The 17,019-nt window shown below is 28.5% G+C and overlaps 1 protein-coding gene across 1 annotated transcript in view; it reads right to left on the bottom strand.

Moving 5' to 3' along the window:
• LOC147809870 (zinc finger MYM-type protein 1-like) overlaps positions 1-16,243 on the bottom strand; it is a 28,617-nt gene extending 12,374 nt beyond the window's left edge. The window contains exon 1 of the mRNA XM_087162911.1: positions 16,213-16,243. Within this exon, the coding sequence (XP_087019037.1) occupies positions 16,213-16,243 (31 nt within the window). The remainder of the gene's footprint in view (positions 1-16,212) is intronic.
• Positions 16,244-17,019: the final 776 nt, after the last annotated feature.

The following is a 17,019-nucleotide window of genomic DNA, read 5'->3' on the forward strand; positions in this document are numbered from 1 at the left end:
GTACTTTATCTTTCAGACATTTTTATTTTAAATTAATAATAAGAGGCTAAGAGAGGGAAGAAAAAGAAAGAAAGAAAACACATTAAATTTTAAGGAACTATATTCCTTAATAATAAAAAACTATTAACATACTTGTTTACAACTTTTTATGACGAATATATTTTTAACATGACACTTACTATTTACAATTAATGCACAATCAATAAAATTTACATTACTTTTCGAAACTTATCTTGATTAAATTTTTTATACAGTTAAAATTTAATGATATACAAATCATTTCCCAGCATATAATCATAAATGATATAAAATGCTCCAAGAAGATAGAAAATGGTTTAAAAAATTTCTTAATGGTTACACTGTAATTTGCAAAATTTTGGAATATTGTGATAATTTTATATACTTGATCATGTGATATTTTTTGAGCCATTAAATGAAAATGTAATGATTGTATTTAAAGACTACTCTGTAATTTTGAACAGGCCAAATTCATTCTGGAAAACAGTCTTTCCACAGAAGCTGTTGTTGTGAGTAGTATTAAAGTTAGAGCAAATAACATAATCAGTTTTGGAATTTGTCCAAGATGGTGTTCTTCCTTTCTGGGTTTTTAAATCGAGGAAATACAAATAGCGATGTGTTATTTTTTAATTGCTTGAATACGAATTGCTATGTGTTATTTTTTAATTGCTTGAATACGAATTGCCATGTGTGATTTTTAAATTGCGTAAATAATAAACTCGATGCTTGTTTTTCAAATCGCGTGAATACGAATCGTGTGGCTTTTAAATTGCGAAAGGACTACTCACAACACTTGATTTTTAAAATGCATTAATATGAATCGCAATATATGGATTTTAAAACGCGTGCAAGAAAAGTAGCAACGGATGATATTTTAAATGCCAGAACACGAATCGCGATAAGTGATTTTAAATCCCGAAATACGAAGCGCGATGGATTTTTTTTAAAATCTCGTTAATGTTAATACGAAATGCGATGCGCAATTTTCAGATCGCGTAAATACAAATTACGATATATGACTTTTAAATTACATGTGGCAACAAAAAGAATAGGTTCGATGTGTGTTGTTAAACTTGCACGTGTTCATGGGACTAAAAAATTATGCCGTGTTTTGAATTTTTTTTTTTTTTTTTTTTTTGCAAAACGGACCGCGTTTAATATAAACACATCTCGTTTTTTTTCCTGGGAATGTGTTGATTTGGCTAAGATACGTAATTACTTTTTAAGTTACGAAAAAAAATTAAAACTGAATCGAATTTCACGAGTTGTAATATTGTGTGAAAAAATCAGGTATATTCCAAATCACAAATAAAAATGCAGCAATAACGGGAAAGAAGAAAAAACACTTTCGAAAAACCTCTTAAAAAATTCGTGTTAAAATCGGTACAACGCAAATGATAAAATCGGCACAAACAGAGCACGTAAAAAATAATAAATAATTATTTTAATGCGCGATTCAAAACTCGTTTGCTGGCAAAGTATTAAAAATATCATAATCTTTTTAAATCACGGGGAAAACGTAATAACTACTAAAACAATAACCAAAATACTTTAATATTTTAGATGAAATTGGAGTAAATAAAGTCCATCAAAATTTTATGTAATTTAAATGCGAGATTTGAAATTAAAATGTCGCAATAGCGTATAAAAAATATCGATACTTTCAAAACCTTGTAGAAATGTGTAGCAATAATTTCTAAAATAACGATTGAAAAATAATTTGATTTGCGATAAAATCGTTACAAATAAGCCATGTCAAAAAATGGTTAGCTAAATGAGCGATTCTTTACTCGCGATTCGTAATAATATCTGGCTAAAATATCGAAGTTTTAAAAACCGGGCGTAAATGTGCAGCAATAACTGTTGAAGAAAGGATCTAAAGTCATTTAGATTTTCCATGAAGTTTGCACAAATAAAGCGTTTCATAACTTTTTAAAATCGCTATTTCAGAAACTACTTGAAAATGGGTAGCAATAACTACCGAAAAGTCATTGGAATCGGCACATACGAAAAGCGTCAAAAGTGGTAATTAAAATTCGTAAATCGTAATAATGATGTATTAAAAATATTGTGATTTTTAAAACTATGCCGAAATCCGTAGCGTTAACCATCGAAAAACTACATTGATTGAGATTGGGTGCGTCAAAAACTTAAAAGTGTAAATTTAAATTACCGAATTTTTTTCATTATTTTTCAAAAACAAATATTTAATTTTTTTTCATTTTGTTCAGATTGCGGCCGCGGGCCGCACATCGAGGGTTGGCGGGCCGCATTTGGCCCGCGGGCCGCAGGTTGAGCACCCCTATTATAAGGGCTCCACCAAGCTTAAATCCGGCCCTGTCATTTACTGATGAGATTTGAGATTAAACCTTAGTAAACTGATGCCAAATGTTGATAATTACTTATTAAAGTATCAGGTTCATCCCTCCCTCTAAAAGCATTTATTTATTGCTTAGTTATTTTATATAACAGATAGTACATTTTAATTTGACTCGTTTTAATTTGAATTTAATTAATAAATGTATAAAATTAACATGTGTTTTTTCTTAAGTTTTTCACACTACACTTCTCTACAGTTAAAAATTTATATCTGTCACAGTAAGCAGCACTATACCAGCTGTCAAAAATACATTTGAAGTTGATGAATTTACAAAAAATTAATATCAGGTAAGCAGGGGTCTACGAGACAAAAAAGTTTGGGAACCAATGATCTAGGAGATAACGCAGCTTGTTTTGTCAATAGAATAATGGTTGCATTTAGAGCACTTTGGTTCTCAGAAGGAGTTCAAGATATTTAGTGGTGATTGTTCTATTTGCAGATAAAATGGTAATAAACTCTGCTGTGATCAGGGAACGATTTGTGTTGTCAATTAGCTCAGGAGCTCCGGAAGAGATACGAGTACTGTAGCTAGTCGGAAAGTAGTATAAATTTCGATCGCAATTTAATTCAGTTATTAATAATAATAAACCTTTCGGTGATAAAAGAAAAGAGTTGTTTTTTTTTCCATTGATAATTAATTCCGTTTTTATACTTAATCGAGATTTTGTATGTTATTGTATTTTTTATAAAAATTCGATACTTTTTTTTAAACATGAATATTAACTTCAAATCCACAATAAAAATATCTTTTTTACTTAATTTTTAGCAAACATTAGTACATTAGAAAACATCAAAGAACACCCAGAAAGTTTGAATAAAAATATATTTTACAGAATTTAAATGAAAATAACTTGTGAGCTAGAGATTTTCTTAAAAAATTAAACACTAGAATTGGCAAAATTATTTTAGCTCGGAAGCTAAGGATACATAATATGTGATTAGCGTTGAAAACTCTAAAGCAGTGTTTCTTAACCTTTTTGGTATAATGGACCCTTTTTAAAAAATTTTAAGAAGTCACAGACCACCCCCTGTAAAAAAAATTATTGCAAAAATCATTAATTATTTTTACTTTACTTTATTTTCAATTGAAATAAAATTCGAAGGCTACTTTGTGTTTTTGAAAATGTAAAATTTTTTTATGGTTTGCGAATGTTCTTTTCCTCACATTATGGAGGATTGCTGGCATATCTAAGAGAAAAGAGCAAAGGGACGGCTCATAAAAAATGAGGGGTTGATAGAGGATTATAAAAATAACAAATCGGACGTAATCAGGGGGTTGCCCTGCTGCTGCAAACTGAAAGTCGGTTGGTGAAATTACGGCTTGAGCAAAATTTGATTTTGTATCTTTTATTCCGAAAAATCTAAAAACATAATAAAAGATTTTCTCGGCTGTACGCAAGCTAGTTTCAATGAGTCATATGATTTTGTGAAATTAATAAAATACCAGCGTATGAACTTTTACTAACTGGGCATCCAAGGCCAAATTAAGTTTTTGCTCTACTTATGGTTAAAACTTAAATAAAACGCAATTGTAATTATTTTTTTACATTTTTCTTTGAATAAAATGTTGCAGCTTTACACAGTGATTCTTAAGTAACTTTATCAATTTTAATTCGATTTAGTTTAAAATTTAACAGTGTATATTATACTGTTGTAGTTCTTATATTATACTTTGATATTTTTTATTGAACGATATGCGGTTTTCCTAAAGACATTTTCCATTGAATATATTACCAATTTGTAAAAAATAATAATAGAAAATGCTCTTCATGCAAAATAAACATCAATAATAATAAACATCTTGTTCAATTTTTTGGTAAAGAAAATAGAAATTAGTGAAATAGAAGTTATGAGGCTTATAATTAGCATATTAAACTTTTAAAAAAGAGCATTTTAGTCTATAATTTAATTTTAATCATTTTCAAGATATTGGTGCTCAGGGATAGGAGTCCTATCTTGTTCTCCACTAGTTAGTTACGCCACCGATTAGCATTGGAACTAAAAGACACAGAAACTTTAAGTTATATATCGATTTGAAAAATATTAGAAGTTCTAAATTATAAGGCTTTGCAAAAAATTTTGTACTTGACTTATTAAAACCCTAACACTCAATTATTAAGATAGTTTATTTAATTGTTTTTACAAAAATTATTATATTTGCTATTAAAGTTTTATTGGAAAAAAATTGTGTAAAGAAAGAATCGTTGATTTATTGAAAACTTTCACGCGAATAATCTAAGTTCTAGGTACTTTTAGGTAGCTTTTTTATGTTCAACACAGGAACGAAAAGAATATGAGCTTTGCTTGAGGTAAATTTCTTGGTAAGTAGCATCCTCGAGGTCAGAGGAAGTGGGGTGGAATGTCTGTAAAAAAACCTGTTTTTGAACAATAACACTGAGGGAGAAGTGTATTTAAATTCCATTCATAGACGATGTGTAATTATGTCCCTATTCCCTGAAACTAGAAATTATTCTTTCAACCCATTTGCACAATAAATTTAATTTGAAACGAATTATCCTATTTTTGTTTAATTTGAATGTAACGTATGATTTATTTGACAAGTTGTAATAGAGTGTGTTAATAGCGTCCATTGGCTCACAATTAGATGATTAAATAACAAATATATAAGTGGTTGACGCGATTCCTTTAAATTATTCAGAAAAAAAATTATAATTTCTTTAAGTTCTTTTAAGTTTTAGGAGCTCTAGCCGAAGCGATTACACTTCCAACCTTAGCCTAATTAATCTATGTTTTCTATATATTTAGTAATAATCAGAACTGTGTTAGATTTTGAACAACTTTTCAATCAAACTAATGAGTTATAAAATTTCTATAAGAGAATCCAAAAAAATAACTTAAAAATTTTAAATAAATAATTTACAACTTGGAAAATAAAGTAAATATCTTAAAAACAAGTAGGCTAAAATTGGGAAAATATATTTAATCAGATCTAAAATAAAAAATGTGGGGCGAATCGTTTTTAAAAATTGTGGGATAAATGTTCGCCGTTAATAGAAATATATTACGAAAGTGGTTTGTTCGAAGTGAGTGACTAACGTCTAAAAGAATAAATTTTTTTCTTTCTTTTTTTTTGACTACTTGTACTACATAGTTTATAAAATTAATAAATGAGAAACATAACTTTTCATTTCTTTTATTTTTGTAGAAACTGATATGCACTTAATTCGGTGTCAGTTTTTAAATTGAAAATTTAAGGGTACAATTACGCATTAAAAATTTAAAAAAAAACATAATTTCTATTCAACTGATGTGCACACTAGGTTTAAAAGTACAACTATAAATCAATTTAATTTTTTGATTACAAATCAGTGTATCAATTTTAAGAAAAACCAAAAACCTGTAAAGAAGAACTTTTTTAAAGAACTGATAACGTGTACGCTTTTGCATATTTTATCTGTCAAAAGACTTATATATGGCTTCTCGCAATCGGAATTCCTATCACTTTCCCTGTAGCTAGAGTTCAGAAATTTTATTAGATGATAATACAAGTATTCTTCGTTTTCTGACCGTTACAATCAGAATCCTTCTCTCAGTTGATATTTATGGTAAATCGAAATTTAAGACCACACATTTAAGACAAGCTAAAATGCCCATATTGTATAATTATTTCAAAATGCCTCGAGCACAATTTATCTACATTCTGTTGTTAATTGAAATATAATCTATTTCCTTCATGAACGACCTATCAGATACAAAACTGAAAAAGAAATAAATAAAATATTCTTTAAAAAAGTCTTTTTTTTAAACCGAAGGAAATAATTCAATTTTTGGTACACAAAAAAACAGGGCGTACCACTTTCATAAATAACTTTGATCTCCTCCGAAAATCCCTCAACCTTACTTCTTTCGATAAACTTCATCAAAGAACGTTCCTCGCATTTCTAATAATATATGTGGGAATTAAGTTTCTTATCTTACGAGGGTCAAAAATAGGCATTTATTCTACTTTTATGTCCACATGAAAATAAAATAGTATGAAATTAGAATGGTTTTTTATGATTAAACGAGGAAAATATTTTTTATTTAAGAAAAATCAGATTTTTTTTCTTTTAAAACAGTTTGATTACTTGAAATCTCTAAAACAGCCTCGTTGATTTGTTAATGACACCGACTGGAAAATATTAGTTTTATTAACCTAACTGATTTTAAGGGTTGAAAAACTTAATGATTTTTTGAGACAGTGTCCTCTTACTTTCTATTATTTGAATAAATTTTAAAAATTTTCCTTTTTGAAACTCATTTAATTTCGATTGTTAACTTATGTATTTTTCATTTTTTTTCTTCTTTTTTTGAAAGGGTGATTATTTTAGATTAAAATATGAAACTCTTTTATAAAAAACCACAGGAAAAAAAGATGTTGAAGTTCACCACTTGTAATACTTGTGTACTTTTGTGATCAACAGATAGCCAACTAACTGAAAAATATGATTCTTTTTTTTTCCATATCTTAAAAATTACTTTTTACAGATATGTGTAATGTAATCTTAATTTATTGTGAAATTAAATTTTTTTTTAGAATTTTTTTTTCTTCATCAAAATAAAGATGAATCTTATGAAATTTTGTCGATATGACTATGGCTTTAAAATTTTATTTAAATAACCCATATATCTTAGGAAAGGAGAGTGGTTACGGCATGAAACATAATTTTTTTATGTAAATTTAATGTTATCTAGCTTAGTTTAAAAAATGCATCATTTGTTATTTATGCATGCAAGCGATTTTTCAAAAATAATCTATTAAGGTATTAGAGCATATATACAATTACAAAAAATAACATTATATTATTCATTTCAACCATTAAATGAACAAACTTGTGTTTTACATATTTATTACAAAAGCACCTAATAGATTTTTTTACATTTAATTACATTTTGTAAGGCTACTTTTTATTATATTCTTAAATTTAATTATATTCTATTAGGTTACTTAGGTGAAAAATTTATATTATTTATTAAATCTGTAACAAGGAAGTTTGATTAAAAAATATAAAAATATGTGTAATTGCCTGAAAAAATTAAAGGGTAATTATTTCTCAAATGCCATACATTTGGTCCTTAAGCCATAAATTTGTTGTCGAACAATGCTTAAAAGTAGTAGAACTAAAACCACTTAAAAGAACTCTCTGTACATTTAAAAGACACTCTGTACTTAATATATTCCTTTACCTAACATGAGAACAAATACTTTTAAAGTTTATAACAAATGTTCAAAAAATAAAAAAAAAATTATTGCATTGCATCATTTGGTTCATAAGATAGTTTTTTTCATTAAAAAGAAAGAAAATATAAGCAATTATCTACACAATCTATTTTAAAGAAATTTATTTTATAATTACCAAAGGCTAAAATAATCAGCATATTTTATTCATTATGTGGTGCCCTAACACAAACATTAAGAAAAATATATTAGCATAAAGCTCTTTTTTCGTCAACTTTTATTTGCAAGATGCAATTTTATTTATTGCGCATTGTTGTAGGGAGAGCAAGATTCTGTGCAGATGCATGGTTCAGAGCAGTATTGACCATATGAAGTTTTTACGGTCCTAGGAAAAACCATGTTTTCGTATAGTTTTTTCACTCTATAAAAAAGTAAGATTTCCCATAGTTTTTGTTGTTTTGTAAAACAAATCATTTTCTTATGGTTTTTACCATCTTCAGAACAAAGTCTTATTGTTTATGCCACTTTTGTGAACATCTCCTTGTATGTATCATTGGACACTATAACTTTATTGCAGCTGCACAATATACACAAAAACACTCAAATAGCAGAAAAGCTTTAATAAGCAGAATTTTTTTAAAAAAAACTAAATATCAAAAAATGTTCTTTTCATGAAAGACTGATAAGGACAAGCAAAAATATTAAATAATATTACCAATAAATTGAGTAGTTATTTATTCAATAAATGATACGTAGAAAGAAATCATATCTACAATATAGAAATATATTCCAATCAGTTATAAATAACAAACCACTACCTGTCAATAAACATGGGTTAACAATATTTACCTAATTTTTATAGGGAAAAAACAGAGATCTGAAGTAATGTACTACAAGTAGTGAAACTATGTACAATAATTGCTACTTTTTGTGTACTTTGTAGCATAATGTGTTTTTTCAACAAAAAAAAAAAAAAAAAAAAAAAAAAAAAGAGTAGTGCAAAAAAAAACAAAAAAATAGTAGTTTGTAGAAATTCCGCAATTATTTTTAACAATTACTTTATAGAATAGAAACGTTTGCTCTAAAGTTAAAAGATCCCTGTGACTGCAGCTGAGCATAAGCAAGAGTTATGTATTTATACTAGTCATTATGAATAAGAGATATCAATTTGACCATATATTCATGCCCAGACAATGTCAGCAATCAATTTAAACATATATTCAAGTGTGAATGTTCACTTATGAAAAACATTGAAGTTATTTCAAAGGAAAGAAACTAACATATTTCCGATGTATTTAATTTCTTAAGCACATAAAATTGCAAATATTAGATAACTTCCTCGCATTTTTCAAACTGAATATTTGTTGTCGAATAAAGCATAAAAAATTGTTGTTTTAGGATAATGTTTTAGAATAACAATCTGGTTCATGCAAACATGAATAAATAATTACTAATAATTTATGGTGTTTCAGCTCATATTTTATTAAAAATCATTTTAAACTGAAGTGTAAATTAAATTCTCCAGTTAAATTCATTTCATTTATTAATCTAAGATTATTTGTTTTACGATACTAGAAGTCGTTCTTTACATATTTACATCAATATACATCATTGCGATACATTGATTTATTTACATCTAGAAACTGTTAAAAGGTAGAATAGCTCTTTTTGAGGTAGCCAATCAACTATGAGTTAGAATCATTTTGGGAAAGGCTAAACTAGATCTTAGCCTGAGGCGGGGTGTGATTTTCAGCGCCATCTAGTTTTCAAGTTTGAGGCTAGAATCCACTTTAGGACCGCCTTAAGGCGCACTTGACGCATTTTGTCACCCCGTCGGCGGGATGCGAGAGAGAGAAAGGTAGATGTACGTTTGATATAATCGGGAGAGGGCCTCCCTTGGTATTCTAAGAGCTGGAAGCTCTTACTGCAAAACAATACCTATTTCTTTTGTTTTTAAATAAAGTTAAGTTTTATTGTTTTAAAAATTTGGTCTGCTTATTTATTGGAAAGGTAAAAGGCATTACAGAGACCATGAACGATCTCCTGCCCGCGGACCTGAATTAATGTTACCTACTGCAGGTGACTTGCATTTTTTCACGGTATTTCGCGTTATACAATGAGCTGCAGCCGAAATCTATAGATTTGACACGATTTATTGACTTAACGGACATCAATATGAGTGGTAAAATCAAATAAAATTGAACCACTATATTGACCAGTACAAAAAAGTTTATTGACATTAGCTTACTTACTCCTGATACAGCATTAATTTTTTAACCGTTCTCGAAAAAAAAATCTTAACTCGAATTCACAATAAAACGAGCATCGATGAATAATAAAACGCACATATCACTATCCGTCAAATTGACAACACTGCAGGTAGGAAACATTTAGAAAGAGAAAGAATTTAGGGGAAGAACAGAAAGAATTTAGAAGAATTTAGAATTACAGAATTATTTTACAGAAAGAATTTAGGGGAATTCCCTAGGCATAACTTTTGAATTTCTCTCAACTGAGTTGTCATGATTAAAGTGGGGTTGCAACCTGTCATATTTATTTTGAAAATGGGAGAAATTTCCAAAAGTTCAGATCGATCGAGATTTCTGGTATGGATTTGAGGACCCCCTGAGCTTGAGGGCCCCGGGGCACTGCCCCGCCTAGCCCCTAGGTAGCTACGCCACTGATCTTGAAGTGCTAGTTTTTCAACATGGCCACGTAGAAGAAGATTTTGTATAATTAAATACCTCAAGCAAGCTAATATTCCTTTAAATATATTTCGCCACCGTTCTTTTTCGGACTGAATGTTCGCTTCTAATGATACATCATTTCCCGTTCTACTTATTAATCTTGGTTCTGTTTCTTTCCAAGCCGTAAGTGATTTTCAGTTATTTGGACTTCTTTCAGGGCTAATCAAATCATCTTTTTTCTTCCATTTATTAAAACCAGCTGATGTTACGAAAGATGATTGTGTAGCGGAATTTGATGTAATAAACAGTAAGCAACGAAAGCAGTACGCTGCAGTATTTTTTGATGAATATAATAACCAGGATCGGTTAACTTCAGTTCCTTCTTCTTCACTACCGTCCCGTCGAGAAAACCAAGATTTTGGCATTAGACGATTAGTTGACCGTGACTACATGTAAGTACATTAGAGTGTTATTGTTACTGTTTTAAAATTACAAGCGTAAGCCACATTGCGTTTATAGAAAAAAAAATAGTGTTCTGAAAAGAAGAATGTTTGTACTTTGTACACTGCAAATATTTATTGCAACATATTACTTTATCAGACAAATCAAGAAAGGAGATAATTTATGTAACCACACAGAGTAGATGCCATAAGCAAGTGCTGACAGACACAGGGTCGAGTCAGCCCGGCCAGTAGAAAAGACATGTCATTTCTATTATGAATATATTATTACAGTTTGATTTAGACTATTAGTGTTCCTTTTTTTACCTTTTTATTTACGAATTAACATTTATTATATTACACTGGCACTAAATTTAAAATATATTTTCTAGAAATCAATTATAATAAAAATAAAAATTATCCAGCAATTTTTTTTTTGTGGACCATTTGGCGCCCCTTTGTGAGTAGCGCCCGGGGCATGATGCCCCCCCTTGCCCACCCCTCGCTACGCCACTGAATACTTTACGAAAAATGCTTGTCTTATTCTGAAAACAAAAAAATATTTTATAAGATGGTAAAAAAAAAAAACTTTACATGTGAAAACGACTTAGTTGTTGTTGTAGTTAATTTACGTCGCACTAGAGCTGCACAATGGGCTGTTGGTGACGGTCTGGGAAACATCCTTGAGGATGATCCGAAGACATGCCATCACAATTTTGATCCTCTGCAGAGGGGATGGCACCACCGCTTCGGTAGCCCAACGACCTGCACGCGAAGTTGAGCACTTTACGGTAGAGCAGTTTAACGAGGACCAATACCGCACACCCTCGGTCCCTACGCAGACTAATCCAAGTGGTCACCCACCCGCACACTGACCGCAGCCAGCGATGCTTGACTTTGGTGATCTGCTGGGAACCGTGTCTTAACGATCAGTCCACTGCGGGACGAAAACGACTTAGTATATATACAGTGAATATATACAGTAAATATGTATGTTACCGACAAAGTTTGAAATCCAGCGTTCTATAGAATGCCTAAAACTAGCTGGCATTCTATAGAATGCCAAATGAGAAACCGGCAAAGTATAAAATACTTCTCAGATTCGTTTCGTAATGTAATGAAACGTCATTCAAGCCTGCCATGTTGCAAAAAGTAGGTAAATGTCTTATTTTTTATATGAAAATTTTGTTTCCCTTAATGAGAACGCATAAATAATGTTTTGTACAACTTTCGTTGTTCTTTACGCATTTTGAATAATTTTTTTATTTTTTAATTCGCACTCTTCTTATTTTTTTGGAGAAAAACATTCTTATTTTTGAGAAATGCACATCATTTACCTCAACCAGATGTTTCTTCATGCTTTGCCTAAATAGCACTTGTCATTCTATGGAATGCCTAGGTATTATATGCAATGCCTAGGAAAACTATGTAATACTTATCATATTTCATACCTTGCCTAAAAACATCCGGCATTCTATAGAATGTAGAATGCCGGCTTTTCATACTTTGCCGGTAACATATACTTAGTATATATGATACCACTGGCGTCGGAACCATAGGGGTCCGAGGGGTCTGGACCCCCCCAATAATTGGGAAGCCAGGGTTCATTATTTTGAGAAAATATTTCCGTTTTGTTTCCATAACTTTTAATTTCTCTCTCTCTTATTTTTACAAAGCGCAACTTATTATATTATATAATTAAAAGAAAATTAGTAAAAAATAAAATACACACAAAAAAATGCACTGTCTGAAAAAATAAAACAGGTGTTTAGAGAAATACAAGAAATGTCACAGCCACCCTTTCCTTCAATAAGCAATAAAACACTCTTCCCACCATTCCTTTTCTTCTCACTGTTAACTGATAAAGATGATTCTCCCTCAACATAACACACATAGTCATTTGATACCCAAAAATAGCCGCCTTAGTTTAGGATACGGGAAAATGGTTAGCATTTTTAACTTATCTTTATCGCATTTATGGCCCTGGGCTCTTTTGTCCTCTTTTTTAAAATGTCAAATATCAACAGACCCCTACCTATTTATAAATTGTCTCAAACAGGCAATTATCTAGAATTTCTAGGGGGGATTTCAGTAGGGGGAGATTCTTGTAGACATTTTCTATTTTTTTTTTTGGTTTTTTTTTTTTTTTTGGTGGTTTTGTTAAGAAAATTTCTCTGATATAGAATCATTCCAAATCTTCTCTTACGTATAAGCTCTCACAGTGTTATTCCATCATTATTTAAACTAGACATTTCCAGTCAGTTCGAAATTTTGATAAATATAAGTAGTAATTCTGTTTACTTTTATATTTTGTTTCATTAATTGTTTTAACTTAAATTATTAGTTGTTATTTTTTTAAATGAAGTTTATTGAAAGTTTTTATAATAATGTTTATCGTTGGATAATAAGAAGTCATTAAATAAATTCTGGGGAGGTAAGCAAATGTTTGTATTAAATCACTTACTAATACATTTATTATTATATGTTTGCAAGAATTGTTTTATTGTTTGTATATTAAATTTATTTATACAGTACATCATTTCATGGTTTTACTGTTCATTGCGCATGAATTTATTTTGAACGCACGGAGCTACTTTTTATTTATATTTGTAAAATCAATGTAACTTTTTAATTTTTAAAATTATAAATCGAAACTTAGAATTTTAATGACCTTTCTATAACTTTGTTTTCACTCAGAAATTTAATGTCATGTTTATGTTTATAAGGACATTTATAAAATTAATAAAAAATTTTAATTAAAAAAAATTATATAAACATTGATTATTTATGTTCAAATGTAAATAATTATCACGAACTTGCATTTTAATTAATTAAAACAATAAGAATTACTTTAAATGCAAAAGTTTCCTAAAAAAATTCATATAATTTTATTACGGTAAAAAAAACTAATAAAAAATTATTTTTTAAGAATGGTACAAATTGTTAAACTCAATTTATTGTATGAGTGTTTAATAATTACTTCATGTAATTTTATTTATTTTGTTTTTATCAAAATAATATGGGATTTTTAAAGTAATTATTTTGTGCTGATCAACATTTTCATAATTTGGTATTTTCAACAAATATTTTTTCTGAATTAAAAGTATTAATTTTTAAAATTTTAATACTGAAACTATAAATACTGCCGATAGAGGAAGGAAAATAAGAGTTCTATGTGTTCTCTTTTTTATTTTTTCGTAAACATTTATATGAAGTTTTTATGGTTACCAAAATAAATCATGCGATCCAAGAAAACCAAAAATGTCTCATCTTGTCTGTTTCTTTGCTTGAAAATGAATTAAATAAAATGGGCATAAAAATTATTCCCATCACAATTATTATAATTTATCATTTCTTCAAAATATGAATACTATTGTTCTGTCAATCAACTGAATAAAATTTTATTTTCCTTTTTAAAGACAACAATTTCGATTTTTAAAACGTTTTGAACCGGAACAAGATGAGAAAATGGCTAAGCTTAAAACTGCTTTAATATTCTTGAATTTCTCAAATTTTTTTTTTCTTCTTTTTTTTTTGCGATTTGGAGTTTTATAAATATATTTATTTTAATCATGATAATCTCTACTGAAACCAGTATTAAAGATAGTTTCTCCAGTATTATTATTAATGTTGTATCTTTCATCTCAGAAATCCAGATCAATTCAAATTCATAGTAAAAAAAAATTTTTTTCGTTTAGCAAAACGTATTATAACTTTTTCCTCACATTTTTTTAAAAAAAATTCGACTGCAATTTAAAATGTTAAAATATGCCCCAAAATTTTTTTCTCGTTCGTGATTGTTTTATCACGTAGGATTACATGACTTAAAATTATGCTTTTATAAATTTCATGTCACTCTCATCAAAAACTTTAACAGACAAAATGTTCTTTTCAAAATAAAACTATATTTTTAAGACACTGTGCATATTGGATTTAAGTAACTTTACTTTTACCTCAATGTATTATTTAAAGAAATTATGCTTATTTTTCAATTGAGGCTTTTGAAAAAGGGACATACGTGATACATAAAAATGATATGAGATACATGATTACTTCATATATTTTTAATACTTTATATGTTTTAATTTTTACATATTTTTAATTTTTTTAATTATTTAATATATAGTATTGTAATGAATAATGTATCAATCAACAGTCTCTCAAGGGCTAAATCTTTTAATTAGTTAAAAATATCAAAAAAATTTAAAGTATTATCAATTTGTAAAGTTTTAGTCGTTTCTATGATGCAATTCATTTTTTAATCATAGAATAAATTTGCAGTATTTCATACATTATATATTAATCAAACACAGAATACAAAAATATGAAAGGTTCAAAAGTTAAAAATAAAATTGATGAAATTTTGTTTTTAAATAATGCTTTTTTATAAAAAATGTATTAGAAAAAGAAGAAATAATCATTTAATAAAAAAAATGGAAAGTAAAAATAGAGATTATCAATAAATAAAATATTTATTTGTCAAACTGTTGTTATCATGCACTATTCTGCAGTTTCTGCCTATATAGCAAAAATTTAACTTACTGAACTCTGTTCTTTTTTTTATTTTTAGTATGCAACTATAATTGAAATAAATAGTATTTTTATTAAAAAAATATTTAGCTATTTTAGACTGACAAGCCTAGCTCTCAAGGCAGTTTTTGAGGACAAATATATTTCCTCGCCTGAAGTAAATTACAAACTTACGACTCACCAGAACTCAATTTTTAATTGATATTAATGTACTAATTGTATTTACTGCTTATTCTACTGATTCTCATTTTGAATCACACTTTCACATTGCACAGTTGCATCGGCATCATCCGGAAAAACTCCCCAGTTTAAATTTTTTATTCATTTACAAGCCGAATACCAGTTCAGCGCATGGGGTAGAAAACAGGAAAGTAAATAATCAATAAATCGATGTTAATCAACATGTACAAGCATGTACCAAAGCAATTAATAAAGTTAAAATAATTAAAAAAAATTATTTATTATTATTTATTGCTCTTTTCAAGAAATTTCCGTTAGATCAATGTGCTAACCTAATGTTTGAACAAAATTCAATTTTTGTATAATTTTAATTTTTGTATAATTATAATTTGAATAAAAACTTAAAGGCTAGTGAAAAAAAATTTAAAAATAAAAATAAAAGGGATTTAAATATTATTTTATAATTAATTTTAAAATTGTTAAGAGGTAACGCAACAAACAGGATTTCTAATTTTGTGATTATCTGAAAAAAGTGGTACGGCACAAAATTAGGGTTTCAATTGAAGTCAACATAAAAAAAATAATATTAAAAAAATATAAAAATTGAGAAGCCTGTGTAAGAGTCTTTTTTTTTCGAATTACTTCAGCTATTCTAGTTTTCATAGAAGTAACCAGTTTTTAACAAAGTTAGGTATATGTTTTATATTATTGTAATCTCGTCTTTTATCACACGAGGACATAATTTCTTCTTTCTGCATCCTTTTTTACCATTATTGTCTTTCAATTTTAAGAACTTACTGACTAGAGCCTTTGATCTTGAACTACCCATCATTATCATCGCAATAGCACGAATATTTATAGAAGAAAAAGCTTCTATTCATGATCAGTTAATCTCTTTCATGATCAGTTAATCTCTTTACCTTTGCCACCAAAACTTCTAAAAAACGCAATAAAAAATACATAGCAAGAATTCATGGCAAATTTGCAAATAAAAGTGTTTTTCAATCGTCGTAGTAGCCATAGTATTTTTTAATTATATTTATTTCTAAAAATTACTGGTAGCCTTTAAGTTTTTACTCAGGCTAAAATATTAATTTTGATCTTAACAATTTTTTCTACATAATTTTACATAACTGCAAATCTTGTTTGTAGCGTTATTTCTTAATAATATACTTTAAGAATTAAATAAAAGGGATTTAAATCGTATTTTTCGATTTTCTCAAACGTTTACTCTAGTCTGAAAATTTTTACTCAGACAGTACTTTATGTTGTATTTCATTACAGATTGTTTGAATTGTAATTTTCTGCGCATTTTTCACAGACTTGTACACATGATGCTCCGCAAAGACAACTCCTTCGATAAATTTCTAGAATTCTTGTCACAAATGAAGTAAAAAGAAAGAGGATCACAAATTGATATTTCAGGGGGGGGGGGGGAAAGAAAATCAAAACATGACCAAAAATTTATGTTTAGTTACCGAAAAAACATAGAGGAATTGAAAGAAACTTATTTGAGACACTTCAAACTTATTTCGGCAGTCCGACTGGTTTGAAAGTTTCAATTCCGTTTATCTTAATAGTGATTCTTACGATTTTCTTATCATT

Source organism: Parasteatoda tepidariorum, chromosome 5 (genome assembly GCF_982258835.1).
Source record: "Parasteatoda tepidariorum strain Cologne lab strain chromosome 5, Ptep-v5.0, whole genome shotgun sequence".
In the NCBI taxonomy this organism is placed as follows: Eukaryota; Metazoa; Arthropoda; class Arachnida; order Araneae; family Theridiidae; genus Parasteatoda; species Parasteatoda tepidariorum.